General features: G+C 55.2%; 2 protein-coding genes across 3 annotated transcripts; both read right to left on the bottom strand.

Annotated features, from left to right (window-relative positions):
• Window positions 1-83: 83 nt before the first annotated feature.
• Timm13 (translocase of inner mitochondrial membrane 13) lies at window positions 84-1,380 on the bottom strand. Its single transcript, XM_031349167.1, has 3 exons — window positions 1,040-1,380; window positions 894-962; window positions 84-675 (listed from the first exon to the last, which is right to left on the bottom strand). The coding sequence occupies exons 1-3, from the start codon at window positions 1,157-1,159 to the stop codon at window positions 577-579; spliced, it is 288 nt and encodes a 95-aa protein (XP_031205027.1). The 5' UTR covers window positions 1,160-1,380; the 3' UTR covers window positions 84-576.
• Window positions 1,381-1,628: 248 nt separating this feature from the next.
• Lmnb2 (lamin B2) lies at window positions 1,629-18,395 on the bottom strand. 2 transcript variants are annotated; one of them, XM_031349165.1, is made up of 12 exons: window positions 18,093-18,395; window positions 10,651-10,787; window positions 7,914-8,070; window positions 7,680-7,805; window positions 5,293-5,463; window positions 5,097-5,222; window positions 4,764-4,984; window positions 4,350-4,623; window positions 4,166-4,273; window positions 3,678-3,797; window positions 3,457-3,567; window positions 1,629-3,143 (listed from the first exon to the last, which is right to left on the bottom strand). In XM_031349165.1, exons 1-12 carry the CDS (start codon window positions 18,360-18,362, stop codon window positions 3,102-3,104), a joined length of 1,863 nt encoding a protein of 620 aa, XP_031205025.1. In that variant the 5' UTR covers window positions 18,363-18,395; the 3' UTR covers window positions 1,629-3,101. The 2 variants fall into 2 exon arrangements, with proteins under 2 accessions (XP_031205025.1, XP_031205026.1); XM_031349166.1 differs by lacking the exons at window positions 7,680-7,805; window positions 7,914-8,070; window positions 10,651-10,787; window positions 18,093-18,395 and adding an exon at window positions 6,281-6,735.
• Between the last annotated feature and the right edge of the window lie 1,468 nt (window positions 18,396-19,863).

The following is a 19,863-nucleotide window of genomic DNA, read 5'->3' as shown; positions in this document are numbered from 1 at the left end:
CTTCTGTTTTTGGGGGACAGAGTCTTATGTACCAGTCCTCCTGCCTCCACACAACCCACCCCCAAGTGCTGGGTCGACAGGTGTGCACCACACTTGGGTTTATTCAGAGTTGAGGATAACACCTTGAGCCTCATGCATGACAGGTGAGAGCTACATGGAACCATGCTTCTTAGCCTAGACTGGTCTTTATCCGGGATGAAACACCTGAGACCGTGCTCCAAATTCCCTGAGAGCCATCAGCCCACTGACACCAGAGGAAAGATCCCCTGGGAGGTCTGGGCCTACTCAGGGGAAGGGACCTGAAGCAGTGAGGCGACACGCCAGCTTTTCTGCCCCAGCAGCGATTTATTGGCCTGCCCTCATGAGGTCACAGGTCAGTGGGGCCAGCCAGATCCCCGCGCTCAGACGGGTCCTCACTCTCTTCTGAGACTGAGCTGGACGCAGCAGCCCAGGGGAGAGGCCTCGATCCCCGAGCCCTCCATGCTGCCAGACTTCGGGGGCCTGGAAAGAGCCGCCCTTACTGGTAGGGAAAACAGTTCCGGTCATAAGCACGGTGTTCCGAGACACGGGTCTCGGTCACATGTTGGCTCGTTCCCGCTGCAGTCGAGAGTTGTAGGCGCGGGACACGGTGTTCCAGGCGTCCATGTAGCGGTCCATGCACATGGCGATGCATTTCTGCAAAGCGCGGAGGGTATTCCTGACTGAGTCAGGGTCCCACGGCCCGAGGATCACCCATAAGGCTGCACAAACGCAGGCGCAGAAGCCCGTTCCTCACCCAGCGCACGCGCAGGACGCCTCAGTAGGCTGCGGCCGCGCACGCGCAGATCTCTTAACCTCCTAGCAGCAGCTGACCCTGCGCCCCTCGCCACCCCCGGGTTCCCGGGGTGTCTCACCTGCTCCGAGTTATCCAAGGAGCCCCCGGGCTTCCCGATGCACTTCCGGAAACACTTGTCCGTCATTCTCTGTGGACACACGCGAGGCCTCAGTGGGGACTCACCCGGAGAATCCCGCCACCAACCCCGGCCGGCGCGCCCCGCACCTGTAGCAGCTCCTGCGCGTTGGCCACGGCAATCTGCACTTTCACTTGCTCCATAATGGCCCCCGGGTCCAGCTTCCCGCCACCCGTGCCGCCGAAGTCCGAGCCGAAGCCGCTGTCCATGGCTGCTCAGTCAACCGGGCCGCGGTCGCGCGCTCCGACCGTACGCTCCGGAAGCCGGGGCACCACGGGAAACGGAGGCTGTGTCGACTCCCACAAGGCGGCGCGCGCCGCCCCCATCTGACAAAGCTGCGGCCTGAGTCTCCACGGCAACAAGTTAAACTACAACTCCCACAAACCCATGCGCGACGTGTCCGCCCGTGGCTTTATGGGAGGCTTTATGGGAAACTTCAGACTCCTGCTCCCACAAGGTTGTGCGAGCCTTCCCTAAGCACTGACCTTTGGCTTACAGAAACGAAACCCGAACCACAATTCCCAGGAGGCTGTGCAGCTTCCCGCGTGAGCCCACTGATTTTTGACGCCCTGGCAAGGGCTGGGCCAGGGTCGTTTCGTCGCGTACCACCCCGCTGCGCATGCCTACAATATAAAATTCTCGCTGCTCCTATCGAGATCGGAGAATCCACTTCGTGGGTGCAGTTAAAATCAGTGTTTATTTGAGGATACAAAAATCTCCAGTTGTAAAATGTATTTTACAAATCATAGGCGGAAAAGAAAAGGTGGAACACATGTTTGGCATGCATCTTATAAAAGAAACAATCTGTAGAGCTGAGCGATGTGCGCAGTGCAGGCGGCTCCCCAGCAACACCACTCTGGTAACCACCTTGCCTAACCAGGGCCAGAAACAGGCCTCTGTGGACCTGCTCCTTAAATACAAGGAAGCTAGCTCCAGTGCGGAGTACACCTGCCCTGTGGGCAAGGCAGCAGGGCTGCGCAGTGACTGCAGCCAGCCACGGCTATCCAGGTACACCTGTCACAAAACGGAGGTATCTAGAATCAGGAGGTGGCTGGTGGGTTCTGGAGGTCGGTGGCAGTGGTGGCATCCTGTGGCCAAGAGCTCTTGTCTTAGGGGGAAGACCAGGCCTGAACTAGGCTGTGCCAGGAGAGAGACAGAACTCCCCACAACTCAGTAAAGAAAAGTGTCATAGGTAACCCCCAGTCGTGGCAGCTCCAGGCCTGAACCTCCTCCAGAGCGGCGTCCCAGTGAGCTGTGTTACTGACCGATGTAAAAAAATAAATATTCTTTAAAAAAATACCATGTGTCAGTGGTGGGGAGGTGGCAGGTGAAACTGGCTAGCTCCTGGCGCTTGGTTGCAGGGAAACAAATTTCCAGGCCTTGCCATCAGGGTGGGGCACAGAGGGGCCGCACAGTGTACACACACGTGGGGCCAGGAGCACAGCTAGTGTGGCCTCACTCCTGTGAGCCACTGGCTAGGAACCTGCAGCCTTTGCTCCTGAAGGCACAACACCCACTATCTACCTGTCCCCTTCAGTCTTCGTTGGGAGGAGTCCTCTCATGTGTGAGCTACCTCCTCCTTTCTTGGTCCTCCGCTTTAGAAGGGACTAGAACATTTTAGAATCTGGGCCCAGAGAAGCCTATGAATGCCCTGAAGCTGGGGACTGTTATAAACCTTTCAGACTGAGAGCACAAACCTGGAACGTCCCTGGGTTCAGGTGCCATCAGCCCCAGGAGAGGAGGGTCTGCCCTGTGTCCTAAGAGCTACCACATCCTGACAGGCTAGTGAGCCCCACAGCCCTCTTGGATTCTGAATTTCATTTGTTTTGATAGGCTTCAAAGAAAACAATTGAATTGCCACAGTTTCATTCAAGGTCCACCCTGAGCTAGCAGCCATTCTCCTGCCCCAGATTCAGGTCCAAGTCCCTCAGCCTGCAGGCCTCTCTATCATCACAATGGGAAGCCAGGCATGGGGCCAGGTGAGGCCTGTGGGCAGAGGACATGTCCATCTCAGAAACCCAGCAGAGCCCACCCACATTATTCTCATGGTTGCTTAACATTCATCTAGAAATGGACCAAGGACTAGTGAGAGCAGACCATAAAAAAATAATTTCAGGCGCTCTGGGGATCATGGTGACTGCGGGGCAGTTTTCACATCAGCCGGCAGCCCCTTGAGGTAGTCCTTGGGTCCCCCTGCAAGGAATGAGGGAGGATGGAGTTAGGCACCTGCTCTCAGGCAAGGGGAAGGCCCGATTCCAGAACCTTCCATTTGTCCCCAGCTCACACTTGGGGGCTGGAGTCCCTGTCTCCCCACCCCAAGCTCTAAGCAGAGGGTATCCTGGCTGAGGGGTCAGGAGTGTGGCCTCTGAGGTCTGTGGTGTCACAGAGCCCACACAGTGAGTGGATATAGTCATCATCTGAAACACGACTGTGGAACTTAGACCTGAAGCCCCACTAGGTGCAAAGCCTCACTAGGTGTGACGCTCTAGCCACATGCTTCCTCTACCTGCTGGTGGAAGAGGTCCTCTTCACCGAATTCTGCCTCTTCCTCTTCCTCCTCTTCCCCGTTCTCGCGCCCCTGGACAGATGACTGCTTTGCAGCCTGCACAGCCACCTCCTACACAATGAGTCACCAGTTCACTTGACCACCTCCAGGTTTCAGCTTGGTCACAAGTGCTGTGAGAGGAGGCAGGTGCCAGGTCCCAGTCACCCATGCTGTGCACCTACCTCACCATCTGCATTAACCAGGACAGTGCGGACGCTCTCCCCGGATCCCCAGCTGCTCTGACTCTTCCACACAAGGGTTGATGGGGGACTGTGGGTAGCCCCTGCGCCAGCTGCCCACACCTGAGAGACCAAGATGGCCCTTGCCAGTCACCTCAGGGCCTGGGCCAGGCAATGGCTGCCTGCCACGAGGACCCCTTAAGTGGGCTCCTCCTAGCAGGATGGCCCCAGGATGTGGAAGAGACAGGGTCACAATGGTGGGATCCAAGCATCTTAGGGACTAGACACCCACGCTCAGAACTCTGAACTGCCAGGCCTCAGACATGGGGCACCACGTGGACAGTGTGGTACCCTGAAGGGTGTGACCGCCGTAAATGCAGCACAGTAGCCACGGGGCTGGTCTCAGAACATGCTAAACCCACTCATACAGTACCTCCCACCCTGGAAGCTGGTGTTGGGAACCTCCCAGCTTAACACCCGCTGGTACCTACCGTGACAGTCTGGCCGGCCCGCAGGACATACTTGGGTGTGAACTTGTAGGCGATGTCCTCACCCTCCAGAACCTGTCTCTTGATCCTCCAGTTCCCCAAAGACTGGTCCTGCAACCCAGACCCCCTTTTGACCTCTGGCCACCAGGAACGGAATGCCTGTCCCACTCACCCAGCCCATGCTCACCTTGTCTGAAGAGTTCTTAAGGCGCACGAACCTGCCCTCCAGGTCCACCTCATCGATGTTCACAACACCCGTGGCCACAGACTTCTGGGCTAGGCGGGAGCCGCTGCTCACGCTGAAGGCACTGCTGGGTGAGCCTGAGGTGTCCTCTGTCTCCAGCCGCCGGCGCTTGCCTCTGCCCTGGCCCACAGACATGCCAACCCCGCTGCTGCTGCTGCTGCTGGAGGTGGCCCGAGAGATGGTGACCCGTGATGAAGGGCTGGGGGATAGCTTAAGCCTGCGGAAGGAAGGTGTGGGAGTGGCCAGGAGGCGTGGTCAGGCCACCAGAACGCGGTCCACTTGCAGCCTCTGGACCTCTTTTGAAGCTCCGCCCACCTGTCCCCTCTCTCCCTTCCCTTGTCCCAGTGCCCTGCTCACCTCTCCTCCTCACCCTCCAGCAGCTTGCGGTAGGCGCTTATCTCTATATCCAAGGCCAGCTTGGTGTCCAGCAGCTCCTGGTACTCCGCTAGCTGCTGTTGCATGGCGTCGCGCACCTCCATCATCTCCTGCTCCTTGGCGTCCAGCATCTTGCGGAACTTGTCGCGCTCCCCAGCCAAGGCCTCCTCCAGCTCGTAGATGTGGTTCTCTGCAGCACTGGCCTGGGGAGGGTGTGGCCAGGTCACAGTGTGGCCTCTGTACTCTCAGATGTAAGGGACCAAAGGAGGACTGGAGTGCCAAAAGCCCTTATGGGTAGGGCTGGGTCCCTGTCACCTGCTTTTGGAGGCCTAAGAGCTGGTAGCTGAGGGACTCCACGCGCATGCGGGCCTCCTTGAGCTCCTCGCGGGCTGCATGGGCTGCCTTGTCATTCTGGTCCGAGATTAGCTTGGCGTTGTCCAGCTAGGGGAGTTGGGGACTGTGAGCACAGGTGGCAAGAAAACGGCTCCCTTCCCTCTCCTCACAGCTGTACCTTGTTCTGGTAGGTCTGCTCCAGCTCTAGCCGGTACAGGCGCACTTGCTCATCGTGCTGACTGCGCAGGTCCTCCAGGGCCTGAGCCATCTTGAAGTCATATTCCTGTTGCCGGCTGCTGTCCACCTCCACCAAGCGCCTCTCATGCCTCCGTCGGGTCTCCCGCACCTCCTATGAGGGGACAAGACTAGTGATCCAGCTATGCCAGGCTGCATCTCTAGGTGCCTGGCCATGTGCACACTTGGAGTATTATTTAGCCATGGAAAGGGGCAAGGCTCTGACACAATCCACAGCTGTATGTGGAGGGACACGTACTGTAGGCTGAGAGGGGAACCAGACACCAAAGGCAACAGCACTGGGGAGCAGAGGCGGGAGATGGCTCTGGCCAGCCTGGGCTCATAGTCAGATCCTGTCTTAAAAATACTTTTCAAGAGCCAGGTGGTGGAGCTTTGGCTTAGTTCCAGCACTTGGGAGGCAGAAGCAGGTGGATCTCTCTTGAGTTCAAAGCCAGCCTGGTCTACAGAGTGAGTTATAGGACAGACAGCTACACAGAGAAACCTTGTCTCAAAAAAAAAAAAAAAAAAAAAAAAAGCTTTTCTTCCCCAGGGGTGGCAAGCTCACCCTGAATTCCAGCACTCAGGAGGCTGAGGCAGAAGGATCTCTTAAGTGTTCCAGGCCAACTAGGTCTACATGGGGAATTTCAGAGTAATACGGGCTGCACGGTGAGAGGCTGCCTCAAAACAGTAAGACTTGTACGGCAGATACTGACAGAGCCTTCTCCTACACCCCCATCCCCCTGCCCCGAGCCTGGAGTTCCAGGGCAGCAACTTCCACAGGAAGACGGGGAGTGGGAGGTGAGGCTTGCCTGGATGATCCTAATTTTCTTACAAAATAGACTCTAGCCCAGGGATCTAGGATGCAGTGGCTGTCACAGGCTTCTCAAGACACACTCTTCTGTCTGGTGCTCCACATGGCTACACCCCCTCACCTGCTCTCTTGTGGGGACCCCGGGGTGGTTGTTCCAAGTCCTGGGATCCTCCACTGCTTCCTTCACGGGGGCCTTCCCAAGACCCTTCAGGCGTCGCTTTACACACTTCCTCAGAGGTCTCCCTCTGAGCTCCAGTAGAGCTCCATCCTTGGTGTCTGTCTCCATGCAGTCCCTCCTGCATCCCTCTCCAGTGCCTCTTATGGGTTCTGACTCCCCCATGGGTTTGTGTTCTCAAGCTGAAGACTTCCCAGGTCCCTTCCCAGAATCCAGTTCTCCCACAGGTTCAGGGTCCCTTATAGGTCCCTCTGTGAGTTCTGGCTGAGGTCCTTGGTGGTTTCCCATAGGGCTCTATACCAAAGCTCTCTTGGCCTCTGGGCTAGCCCAGAGCTGCATGTGGTTCCATAGAGCTCTTCCTGTTGAAGTTCTTCCTTCCAACTGACCACAGGTGGGGCCTGGCCTAGCAGAAGCCAGGGATGCAGCATTATGATGACACAATGGGTTCTGTGGGGGTCAAGGTCCCTGGGGCCCTGTGTGGTAAACCTGCATCTAGGGATAGTCCCCTCCAGCCATGCTCAGCAACCCGAGGTCCCAGAGGCCTAGATGTTAAAGGGGAGACCCTAAGGTTCGCTGAATATAGTCCCCCAAATACCACACTCTGACCGTAGTAGACAGGCTAAGTAAGGACGTCTATTTTCTGTGTGTGTACTGGGGGGGGGGGGGGGGGGGGGGGGGTGCCACAACTGTGGATGTCAGAGGACAATTTGTGGGAGTTATCTTTCTCCTCCCATGGGATTTCCAGGGGTGCAGCTCAGGTTGTGAGTGTCGGTGGCACACGCCTTTACACACTGAGCTGGCTTGACGACTCAGTTTAAGGGTTTTGTTGTTGCTGTTGTTGTTGTTAGTTTTTTAGACAGGGTTTCTCTGTAGCCATGGCTGTCCTGGAATTCATTCTGTAGACCAGTAGATCTGTAGACATCTGCCTGAGTCTGCCTCAGACTTAGAGATTTGAATGCTTCTGCTTACCCCCATGCCGGTATTCTTGATATGAGATTCTAAATGACTCATTGGCCCAGAAACTCAGTGACCAGTGTCATTCCCAGCTAGACATAGGCTGGGCTGGCAAGATGTCTGGCTCCTCAGGTGAAAGTGCCTGCCACCAAGTCTGCAGGCCTGAATTTAGCGTCTACCACAGCAACTCCTTCCCCTCTTGCAGAAGGAAGAGATAAATGCAAGACCAAACACGAGAGAGGGAGGGGCTCAGTACGAGGTCATGGGGGCAGAAGCAGGAGCCTCAGGCTACTGAGAGTCCTGAGTGGCTGAGTCCCTGTGGAAGAGGTGGGTCTCCTGGAACAGGAGTCTGTCTGCTCCCCACCCCCCGACCCCCACCACACACACTCACCTCCTCAAACACACTCTTGCTGAAAGCCAGCTCCTCCTGCAGGCTCTGGCAACGGTTCTCAAGGTCCACGCGCATCAGCGTCTCCTTCTCCAACTGCTTCTTGGCCACAGCATGACCATCCTCTGCCTGGGAAACATGGGGCAGTGAGCTGAGGAGATAGCCTACTGGCCCGGCTGCCATCTCAGCTTCTCCATGTCACTAGGGAGCTGGGATCTCAGCAGCTGCCAGACCCACCTTGGCTAGCTGTGCTCGAAGCTCTGCCACCTCTGTCTCCAGGCCATGCTTGTCACCAAGGGCTGCGGCCAACTCGGCCTCACTCCGGTGGAACAAGGATTCCAGTTCCTTCACTCGGCCCTGGGCCACTGTGAGCTCACCTTCCCGCTTCTTGGCACTGAAAGCAAGGAGGACGGGCGGTCAGAAGGCCCAGGGAGGCCAAGCACAAGGTCCCTGTTAGTTGCTGCAGGATGCCTGTCTGTTGTCCCAGCTCCTGGGAGGCTGAGGCAGGAGGACTGCTCCAAGTTTGAGACCAGCTTGGTCTACAGAGACCCTATTTCAAAAACAAGAGCATTCTCAAACCCAACCCAACCAAAGTGCTCGGCATTGTGGACCACAGCATACTAGCTGTATTTGTCAGGGCTGAAGGTGCCCGAAGCCTTCCCAGCTGTGTACAGAAGCCCAGTTCTAAGTGGGGCTGCCCAGCAGTACAGGACTAGCTGAAATTCATTAAAGTCACAAAGAAAAGCCCAACTCTCCTGTCACACAGCAAGATTAGAGGAAGGCGTTTAAGCACAAAGGTGTCAGAAAGCAGATTCTGGCGACTTTTACAACATTTGTGATTCTTCCCTTTTGTGGCACAGGATATCCAGAACCCAGGCTGGCCTCACACTTGCAGCAGTCCTCCTGCCTCAGCTTTCCCACAGTCAGCTAGTGACAGGTGGATGTACAGAGATGGGTGGTACCCATAGCTAAGTAGCCACAGCTGCTGCAGAATCCAGACTGTTCCCTACTCTGTCTGCCAGAGTCTGGGTGTGGGGTGCAGAAAGATCTGGCCCCTGCTTTGTTCAAGGAACCACCAATGCTCACAGAGCCTGTCAACCCAAGGTTGGAAGAGGACTATTTGAGGGCTGGAGTCCTATACTCAGAGATCACCAGTTGGGACGTGGGACGGGCTGAGAGGGACCAGGTGCCCAGAGGAGAAGTATGGAGGCAGGACCACAGGCCATCGGTGCAGAGTCAGCAGAACAGGACCAGAGGAAGAATGAGTGGGGCTGGGGAATTCCTGCCCAACCTCAAAGGCCCAGGTTCCGCTGAATGCATGGGCCTATCCCAAGAAGGGCAAGGTGCTAGGGCAGGGTCCACTCAGCAGGTCCCCCAAGGCCGCCATGACTTCAGGTTCCAGAAGGGGAGTAGGAAGTATTGGGATTAGGAGAAAGCCAGTCTCACTAGTCAAGGCTATCCTTGGCTATATAGAGAGCTGGAAGCTAGCCTGGGCTTACATAGGAAGCTGGAGGACCATTGGACGGTGGTGGCGCACGCCTTTAATCCCAGCACTTGGGAGGCAGAGGCAGATGGATTTCTGAGTTCGAGGCCAGCCTGGTCTACAGAGTGAGATGCAGGACAGCCAGGGCTACATAGAGAAACCCTGTCTTGAAAAACAAAAACAAGAACAAAACCAAAAAGCTGGAGGCCCATAAATCATGGTGCAATCTCTGGAATGTAAAACTATCCTGGATGGGTTGGGGAGGAGAAGGTGCTGTGTACATACCCAGGCAGGAATCTTCAGCCTAGCTGGTGCTAGCCCCACACCAGATGGGTTGAGGTAGCCGGGACAGAAGCACAGGCTGCCTCAGCACCTTTGATGTGTCTGTTGCCTATGAACCCCTCAGGCTCCAACACATCAGCTTATGAAGCCAGTGGCAGATGCTGAATGAGGGGAGGCAGCCTGGCGGCCTCCTCGAGCACTACTACCAAAGACCAGGGGACAGGCTCTGGCTTGTGGCCCCTATGAAGGTCAAATGGCCCGTGGGAGCAAGGGGTCCTGATGTGAGCAGAACTTGGGCAGATCTAGAAGTGGTCCCTTCTGAGACGGGGAGGTCCCAGGATGGCTTCACCAGCAGTGGGTTCTGCAGAGCAGAGCATCCCAGGCCCAGGCTGGCAAGAGTGTGGGAGACTCTCACCCCAACCCGCTCTGAGGATTGTGATGTCCCCAGCAGAGGCAGGACCTGAATTCTCCACTCAGCACAAGCCAGAGCTGGTGTTTAGACAGTCACTCTACGACAACATTCTCCTGCCATTGTCCTGGGGGAGGAAGCGGGGGCGGGACACCTTCAGCCGTCCAACTTACAGTGTTCAGAACCTTTGAGGCTTCTGATGAGGGAGACACTCTCTGACCCCCAAGGGACAGTTGAGGAGGCCAAGGAGAACAGTGAGGGATCTTGGGCCTGCTCTCTCTAGGGCATCAAAGCACAAAGTCTGCAAAGCACAGCCTCAGAGAGGTCTCACTGCCAGCCTGGGGAGGCATGGTCTGAACAAGCGTGTGCATGGTCAGGCCATTTGCAGCTGCTTCAGGCTGGTGGCCATATGGCTCCATGTCAACCCCACAGTCATCCTGTCCCCTCTCTCTGGGGCCTCCTGGTCCATGGGGAGCTGTGTCCCCGAGAGGCCAGCACCTGTGGAACCTCAGTCACCGACAGACCTTTCTGTTTTTCCTTGCTGTATGTGTGTGTGTATGTGTGTGTGTGTGTGTGTGTACTATGTTCACATGTGTGCACATGTGAAGGCAGAGGTCTGAATTCAACATGGAGGCCCTTCCTCAATCACTCTCCACTTGCTTGGTGGAGGCGGGTGTCTCGCTTGCCGCTGTGGCTAGTCTTCTAACCAGCTTACTCTGAGGACTGCTGTCCGTTGTCCCCATCTTCCCAGTGGGACAAGCACTCCACCCACCAAGGTGGGTCCCTGGCCTAGCACCCACCTCTTCCTGGCTTCCTCTAACTCGGCCTGCACCTTTCCAATTTCAATCTGCAGCCGGGCACGTTCACGGGCCGTCTCATCCAGTACCCGCCGGGCGTCAGCCAACTCCGACTCGTACAGGGTCTTGATGCCACTCACCTGGGGAAACAGGGCAGGGTGTGACAATGGGGACACAGGACTATCCTATGTCAACCCTATGACACTGTCTTAGATATGGCAGAGGAGTCTGGGTGGTCTTTCTGGAAGAATCCATCTTCCTTTTCCACAATTTATCCTGCCAGGATGACAAGATCAGGCCACAGGACTCTGAGGCTTGGGTGAGAATGTGTAGCCAAGGCTAGCCATTGGCTCAGGGCCTTACAATTCTCGGCTATGGGACATCCCTGCCAACCCACTACACCGAGCAGCAGACACCCAGCATACCACTGTCCAGTCTAGAATTCCTGGTCTAATGTGTTTTCTTTTCTCCAAAGCCCCAGTACCGACATGACAGTATCCATGCCAGGCACGCACTCTCTCCACTGAGCCCAACCTTACAATGATGGTGCTGATCATATCACAGCATGGGCAGGGTGACACCTGAGTCCACAGGGACCTTTCCTGGGATCTTTGCAGGGTCACACTCCTGTCCCTGTTATGGCAATTTGGAGAGCCCCTTTTTGAATCACACTTCTATTCCTCACATTCCATACTGCATCCAGTCCCGTGGGGGAAAGGACTAGGGGACCTAAGGCCACCTAGGCCACCTCGATGAGACACTGTGATGGCTATTCCTGGTCGTCAGCTAGCCTACATCTGGAATGAACTACAACCCAGAAATGGAGGACACACCTGTGATCCTGATCTTGAGCCATAGTGGCCATGAAAAGCTTAGGCCCAGGCAAGGTGGTGTACGCCTTTAATTCTAGGAAACAGGTAAGCAGATCTCTGAGTTTGAGGCCAGCCTGGGACAGAGCAAGTCCCAGATCCAGGCCTGGTGGTTCACACCTTTAATCGGGGCCACACCTTCTGCTGGAGGCCCTACATAAGGACATTGAAAGAAGGAAGACGCTCTTCGCCTGCTTGCACTTACTTGCCAGCATATCTGCTGGAGCCTACTTCTTCAGGATTCCAGCTTCTACAGAAGTCCAGCCGAAACACTCAGCCTCGTGGGACTGAGCAACTACTAGATTCCTGGCCTTCCCTTTCACTGCTGACCGTTGTTGGGTCAGTAGTACTGCAGACTGAAAGTCATTCCATAATTTCCCTTAATCTATAGACAGCCCATAGTTTCTGTGACTCTAGAACCCTGCCTAATCCAGACATTCTCTGAGCTGCACCTGGATCCATATTCAAAGTCAAACTGTTGCAGGGTCACCCCACACGGTGCCTAGCAAGGGGTTTTCAGGGACACTTGAATACACACTTGCTTTTGATGGAGCATCAACCCTGCTGGGAAGACAGCTGCCACCTGTATGTCCCAGGCTGCCACCGGCCCCTGGCCAGGCCACACACACCAGCTGGACTGAGGACTCAGGTTTCTCCCGGGCCCTCCTCCCTCCATTATGCAGCTATGAGCTTAATGTGTTTAAAGACATGTGGCAACAGACTGCAGGGAAACACAGCACTTCACAGCCCGGACGGCAGAGAGACAAGCAGGCACAGGTGTGGGCCGTGGCTGTGGAGAGCGGGGCCTCCTGTCACTCCAGCACCACACGGTGCAGAAAGAGCAGGAACACCCACCTGCAAACCTGTACAATCTGCACAATGCCACCAGCCCCAACACCAAGGGGAATTCTCAGCAAATGACGGACATGTGCTGCCATCTGCCCCTTAGCTGCAATATTGTTCAACCCTGAACAGGAGCGAGACCCTGACGTGACAGTGTGGAGGGACCTGGAAGACATGGTGCTCAGTGAGACCCAGATGCAAAGGCCATGTGGTGTGGGCTCCAGGACGGAAATATGCCCAATGGGGGAATCCAGACAGGAAGTAGACTCATGGGCGCTGAGAGGAGGGAAGATAGAATGATGGTTCCTGGGAATGCACTCTCTTTCAGGGGACAGAATGTTCTAGAATTGGACAAAGGTGAGATGACAGAGACCTAAGGTAGTGCCCTGAACTGCAGTGCCACTTTAGGGGAGCATAAGCTCGACACACATCAGGGCTCAGGTACCTGGTGCCTGTCAGCACAGAGATGGTGGCTGCCCAGCACGGGCCTGGCAGGTCAGCTGAGGCCAGAGTAGAAGGGCTGCTGAGGGACCTTTGCAGGTGGGACTTGGGCTCAGATGACAGTGTGACAGTATTTGTGTGTGTGTGTGTGTGTGTGTGTGTGTGTGTGTGTGTGAGAGAGAGAGAGAGAGAGAGAGAGAGAGAGAGAGAGAGAAATGTGACACACTGTGTGTGAGACAGATAAATGGACACACTGTGTGTAGGGGGGCTGGAGTGGGTGAGGCTCTTATTCCCATTTTATAGACAAAGACACTGAGGCCTGGAGCAGGAAAAAGCCTCCTTCAATCCGGCCCTGCATCAGTGGCAAAATTGGGTCTGCTACAGGAATGCAGGAGAGGTAATAAACAGGCGCTTACTCCTGTCTCCTGTCTCAGACTCCACAGGTCCTGGTGTTGGGAGTGCCCTTGACCCTAGGAGGGTACTTGAGATGTAACCCCGCTGGGCCCTATGCCCTCATGTTGGTGCCAAATCAACCAAGACCAACAGCCCAGATAAAACTCTTGTCTTCACAAGCTGGTGAACCCCAGCATTCTGTCACTGTGACAGAAGCGAGCACTGAGGTGTAAAACAAGACAGACACCATGGACAGACAGACAGACCCATATACACCACACCCAGAGACAGACACACACAGACATCCACATATACACACACACAGATGCACACACACACATGTCCCCTCAGTCCCTGCCTTCCAGTCACTTCCCAAAGGATGCTAATTGGCCAGGCCTGGGGTGGCCAGAACACAGAAGCTCCTGAGGAAGACAGGAGGTAAGCATGGGACTGCTCGCTACAAGCGGCAATGGGAGGAATGGGGGGTGTGGTGTGGTGGCAGGATGGACGCTGTCACCCCAGTCCTTCAGCGGCATTGGCTGGTGAATGCTCTGTGGGCTCCTAGATGGGCCCTGGGGCAGAAAGGGCACAAGGAACACAGGCGGTGCTGTGACCCATGGGCCTGCTCCATGTAGACCCTATGTCTGGGCCTGCCTGGTCTATACTCAGGCCTGCAGGCCAGTGCAGCCATCGCCTGAGCCTACCTGTCTAGAATTGCTTCTGTATTTTTATTTATTTATTTTTTTGGGTCTGGCTGGCTCTCGTTGCATTCTGTAGCACCACTGCAGGGCCCAGCCTGGGAGTCCAGACACATCGGCCAGAACCTTGGGACTCAGGTGGTCCGAGGTGGCCTTTGCCAGCGTCACCTGTAAGCTTGGCTGGAGAGTTCTGCTCCTCTAGGACTCTCTGTCCCCCAGACACACCAGCCCTGCAAAAGGACACTGGGGAAGGAGGTGCTGTGGTCACGTTTCCCTGTAGGAACCTTATATCCCAGCCTCAGTGTTCACGGGCAGTCTTCCTGCTGCCCTCCAGCACTGGCAACCCACCCACACCAGCACGGCTTCACAGACACCAAGTGATGTTGGTCTGTGTGATGAGAAGTCACGCTCGGCCCAGTTCTGAAGCAGAGTGAGTGAAATGAGAGCCAGTATGCAAGCCTGAGCGGCGAAGGAGCGCAAGGTCACCTCGTGTGACCAGCTGGCAGCCTAGCCTTCAGTGGTCCCTTCAAAGCCTCCCTCATAGGCCCCTGCCAAGGCCCCAGGTCTCAGCTGCCACTGGATAGCAGATGACCTGGTGATCCCTGATGGCAGGCCCCGGGCAACACCCAGCCACACCTGTCCCTGCTCCTTGCCAAGTTGCCCAGAAGGCGCTGCTGACAGGTGGAGCATGTGCTGTCTGTATGCCGTCTTTTGTGTCACTCCAGCCCCCCCTCAATTTCCTGTACTGCCTGGCAACCCCAACAGCTGTCCCCAGACATCTTACAACACTAGATGGAGAAACTAGGTAGGTTGGCTCTCGGAGGGCAATGCGCCTGCCGCCCGCCTGCTGCCAGATGCCTGGCTCACACTTCAGCCCCAAACCAGCCCTGTGCTCTAACCCGCCTTGCGAATCTGAGAAGCAAAAGTGGACTTTGCCACTGTCACCTGTATGGACAGGAGGCATCTACTAGGGCTGGTACTGCACGTGTTTGCAGAGCCCAGAAGCTCCAAATGTCTGTGGGACAAAGGGGCTACAAAGAGCAGGGTGGTGGTGGCACAGACCTTTAACACTGGCACTGTGGAACCAGAGGCAGGTTGAGTTGAACTCTGAGTTCAAGGCCAGCCTGTTCTACAGAGTTAGTTCCAGGTCAGCTAGCGCTACACAGAGAAACCCTGTCCTGAAAAAACAAAATAAGTAAATCTTTAAAAACAAAAATAACCACAAAAATGACTGAGGGAGACACCCAAAGGTGGTCTCTGGCTTCCACATGCACACACACACACACACACCAGCCATCCTGATCCCACCAAGCTTTAGCTTAGGTTCAGGCATGGTAGTACAAGCCTTTAATCCCAGGAGGCAAGACAAGTAGATCTCTGAGTTCAACGCCAGCCTAGAACATATCGAGTTCTAGGTGAAGGAAAACTTAAATCGAGGCTCGGTGGACCGCACCTTCAATCCCAGTGCTTAGGAGTTCAAAGTCAGTCTACAGAACAAGTTCCAGGACAGCCGAGCTTAGACAGTGAAGGAGCTAGATAACAGAAAGCTGGTGAAAATGTAATAGACCAAGGGGCTATATTCCAGCCCCAGCAGGCAGCCATGTTTTGGCCATGTGGCTCTGGCTTTAGAGTCCAAAATAGAAGGGACTACTAAGACAATTGATGCTGGTCAGCTGGAGCTAAGAGATTAGCATTGATTAATAAGAGACCAGCATCGCCGAGATGAAATCTTCTGGGAAGTGTTTTCTGAGAGCATAGAGAAGCTGTGTTCCAGAGATAGCCAAGGTTGTACCTCATGCTGCAGCTGGACTTGGTGCTGTGTAAGAGTCACCCAGTGGTACTGGTTTTGAAGGCATGAAGGGGCTATAAAGAGCTGCTGAGGCTTGGCAGTGTGAGAGGCCATGGAAGGCCATGGGTGAAGGGGCAGCCTCATCTGCAGTTGACGGCCCAGGACTGAAGGGGTCATGCAAAGGAGCTGAGGCTTGGCACCATGAAGAGAGCCTATGAGAGACTATTGGTGAAGCCTAGTTGCCGTAGAAGACCCTGTGTATTGGAGATGCCAGTACCGCTACGAGTCCCCAGATACCCCATGGATTTTGCACAAGAAACTCCCATACCGCCGGGCGGTGGTGGCGCACGCTTTTAATCCCAGCACTTGGGAGGCAGAGGCAGGCAGGTTTCTGAGTCTAAGACCAGTCTGGTCTACAGAGTGAGTTCCAGGACAGCCAGGGCTACACAGAGAAACCCTGTCTTGAAAAATGAAAGGAAGAAAGAAGGAAAGAAAGAAAGAAAGGAAGGAAGGAAGAAAGAAAGAAGGAAAGAGAAAGAAACCCCGTACCTTCACGGTCCCCGGGGTTAGATGGTGCCAGGCCCCAGCACCCCTCCTCCCAGGCAGCCTGCCAACTCCAAGACATGAGAACGGCTTCTCAGATCAGACGCTCACTCACCACAGCCCTTGAGCTCCTGGGGCCCACCCAAGTTCTATGAGAAGGAAGAGTCCATGATTGAGACCCTTCACCCCCTTTCACAGGACTTGAGTTGTCTTACCCTACCAACGACTAGAGACCATCCTCATATTCCCCCAAGAGGGTAGAGTACAAACACCCTCCAGATGTATTCCACTGGGGGGGGGCAGCCCAGTGGCCCCTCCCCCAGGTACCAGCCTCCTGAAAACACTCTGCCCCACACCAGGCTGAATAGGTGGGTGGCCCACTCTGTGCTGGTCCCTGAGGAGTCACACACTCATTGGACTCTTCCCTTGGTATCCTTCAGCAGAAGCATCCCAAGATGTCCATGGACCCTACAGTGGGTGGAGACTGCCCAGCTCCTAACCTTGTCCACTGGTAACCCCTAAGAACACTACCCTCACAATCTCAAACCCTAGAGCCTGAGTGTCCTCAGGAGAGCCCCCAAATGCACGTCTCACCTGGGTCTCCCAGAACTGTGCGGGATGCACCCTTGCTCATGGGGTACCCAGAAGTCCAGGAGCCCTCTGAAGGATGATCCTTGGCCAACACCCTTTTTTCAGGGTGGCCAAACAAAACCCCCCTCTGCTAGAAGAAAGAGCTGTGGTTCTGCACCTCTCCTGGGGGGGGGGAGCAAATCTCCTCACATCTTGAATAAGGATGGCCTCGCCTAGGGTGGTGTTCTCCCTCCCTAGGGGTTCCCAGGACAGTATGCAGCTCACCCCTCACTGGGATCCTCAGGGTTTGCAGGCTTAGTATTCCTCCCTCAGAGATCCTCAAAGCCCAAAGATTCCCAGGACAGCCTCCGGACAGCATTTCCTTAGGGTATCCTAGGATCTCATGAGCCCCTAATTGGAGAGACTTGCTCAGTCTCAGTATATTATCTCTGGGGTATCTTAGGAATCAAGCAGGATCCTGTAAACCTATGAGCCTGGGTGGGCGGGGCTTAGCTGCCTATCCAAGAAATGTGCACAAGAAACCCCCATACCGCCCCAAGGTCCTTGAGACCACATGGGAAGCATGCCCCTAAATCTCTTCAACCATACTGAAGTAGGATGAAGAGCAGGGGAGCACAGGTTAGCTTCATCAGCACCTGTCCCAAGAGGGCCCGGGTGGGTGGGACTTCAGGGGGCGGGGACTAACATTGTTTACACCTGTCACTTGTCCCTAAAGTCCCTCAGATGGGAGGAACTTGGACCCATTTGTACAAGTCCCCCTCCCCACCGAGACTTTAATCGGTGGCTGGGTTCCTGGTAGGCGTGGCTTAATTGTCTGCACCCATTCCAGGTACCCCCATAGTGGGTGGGGCTTAGCGATTTGCACCTGTAAGGGAGGTGTCTTCCCCCATCCCTAGGGCGGAGCTCAGCGCTCTGCAATTGTCCCTGGGGTCTACTGGTGGGCAGGGCTCAGGCCTATGCACCCAACCCTGGGGTGTCCTGGTGGGCAAAGCTTAGCTGTCCGCATCTGCTCCAGGGGGTCCCGGATGGACTGGGCTCAGCGCTCTGCACCTGTCCTGAAGGTCCCCGGCAGACAGGATTTAGCCTTTATACACCAGCCCCGGAGTTCCCGGTGAACAAGGCTCAGCTAGCTCTATGCATCAGCGCCGGGGGTCCCTGGTGGGCAGGGCTTAGCTAGCTCTATGCACCGGCCTCCGGGATCCCGGGTGGGCAGGGCTCTGCTCACTTCACCTCTCACCGGGGTCAAGCTCCCCGCGTCCCCGGTGCTGACCCACGTACCTCGCGAGTGGTCACCTCCTCCTTCTCGGAGATCCGGAGCAGCAGCCTATCATTCTCCAGCTCCAGCGCGCGGACGCGGTCGATGTAGTGTGCCAGACGGTCGTTGAGCTCGCGCAGCTCCTCCTTCTCCTGCAGCCGAGACAGGCGCGTGGGCGATAGCGGCGTGGCGGGCCCCGCGTGGGGCGGCAGAGACGCCATGGCGGAGGTGGCGGCGGCGGCGGCGGCGGCGGCGGGAGAATCACCTCGGCTGCCCGGGTGCGGCGCGCTCATTCAATCCGCGCCGCGGAAGATGGCGCCGCCGCCCGCAGCGCGCCGGAATTTGTAGTTTCTCTAGCGCGGAGCACGCAGGGAGCCGTAGTTCACAAGGCAGCTTGCGAGGCATACCAGAAGATGTAGTTTCCAGCTTAGCAGTAAAACCAGGAGTTTGGCAGGAGTTACCCTGATTGCAGGTAGAAAAAGAGTTCTGATTTCTACATGTGTACAGATGCACACATGACCCCACATAAACCCACACAGAGAAATCAATTAATAAATTAAACAAGGCTGGGCAGTGGTGGCACACACCTTTAATCCCAGCCCTTGGGAGGCAGAGACAGGTGGATTTCTGAGTTTGAGGCCAGCCTGGAGTTCCAGGACAGCCAGGGCTACACAGAGAAACCCTGTCTACAAAACAAAACAAACAACGAAAACAATAACAACAACAAAATTAAACAAATGCGAAACAAATCAAACAAAAAGACAGGAAGGGTGGGTGAGATGCCTCAGAGGGCAAAAAGGCCTCTGCTGCTAAAACCTATGATCCCAGCTGGATTGCTGAGCCCTACATACAAGAAGACAACCAATGCACACAATTGTCCCCTGGCCTCCATTGTGGATCTGTACTGAGAATTTTGGTGTCTTCGAAAAACACAGAAATATGTGGTTTTAATATGTGTTTTAATTCGAGGTGTCACATAGGGGGCTGCTTCAGATTGTCTGCAGGAGCTGATTGTGATTTGCCTAGTGCTCTAGCAGAGGCATGGTTTTGCCAGTTGCACATAGTTTCTGCGATTGTGAACTTTGGAATTCTGGGCACTTTCCAGAGGATATACAAATGCTATGGCCCCAAGACAGGTTTTGGTTGGTCTCTGTTGGTCACAGTTTGTTAAGTAATCATGTTCAAAGAAGAAACAACAAGAAGAAATTAGATAGCCTGATGGCAAAAATCAAACTTGCCCCAAGGAACTCAATGCCCCTAATCAGCAGAAAGTAGTCTAACAATCATGTCACGCCTTCTCCTCTCTGCCCTTCCCTCCCCACACCCCACCTCCTTACATCCCTCCACAGCCCTCCCCCCCCCCAGTGTTAAGGGTTGAAAAGATGGAAAGAGGGTAGAAAAGGGTGGAAGAAAGAAGAACCCACAAAGTAGCCAAGTTCTGCTACAATGTCCACACACAGGAACACAGTAAACAAACATAATTTGTTTTTGTTTTTGTTTTTCGAGACGGAGTTTCTCTGTGTAGCCCTGGCTGTCCTGGAACTCACTCTGTAGAGCAGGCTGACCTCGAACCCAGAAATCCACCTGCCTCTGCCTCCCAAGAGCAAGGATTAAAGGTGTGTGCCACCACTGCCTGGCACAAATGTAATTTTTAAAAGAGCCACCACAAGGCAAGCATCCACCTCTGTCTTCTCTTTACTGGGAAACCTGAGGCAGGAGGATAGTGAGTTTGAGGATAACATAGTAAAAGCACAGGGCTACCAATGTGACTCAATGCTTAGAATGCTTATCTGG

This window comes from Mastomys coucha, unplaced genomic scaffold, assembly GCF_008632895.1.
Source record: "Mastomys coucha isolate ucsf_1 unplaced genomic scaffold, UCSF_Mcou_1 pScaffold4, whole genome shotgun sequence".
Lineage (NCBI taxonomy): Eukaryota > Metazoa > Chordata > Mammalia > Rodentia > Muridae > Mastomys > Mastomys coucha.
The sequence above is the reverse complement of the archived record's forward strand: the minus strand, read 5'-3'. Positions and strand labels throughout refer to the sequence as shown.

Excerpts from the sequence above, each read along its gene's own strand:
- Timm13 (XM_031349167.1), bottom strand. The coding sequence starts at position 1,159 with ATGGACAGCGGCTTCGGCTCGGACTTCGGCGGCACGGGTGGCGGGAAG. Across the intron at positions 963-1,039 it reads ACGCGCAGGAGCTGCTACAG|AGAATGACGGACAAGTGTTT; the intron begins GTGCGGGGCGCG and ends GTGTGTCCACAG. Across the intron at positions 676-893 it reads CCTTGGATAACTCGGAGCAG|AAATGCATCGCCATGTGCAT; the intron begins GTGAGACACCCC and ends CGCGCTTTGCAG.
- Lmnb2 (XM_031349165.1), bottom strand. The coding sequence starts at position 18,362 with ATGAGCGCGCCGCACCCGGGCAGCCGAGGTGATTCTCCCGCCGCCGCC. Across the intron at positions 8,071-10,650 it reads TTAGAGGAAGCCAGGAAGAG|TGCCAAGAAGCGGGAAGGTG; the intron begins GTGGGTGCTAGG and ends CCTTGCTTTCAG. Across the intron at positions 3,798-4,165 it reads GGGCCGGCCAGACTGTCACG|GTGTGGGCAGCTGGCGCAGG; the intron begins GTAGGTACCAGC and ends TTGGTCTCTCAG.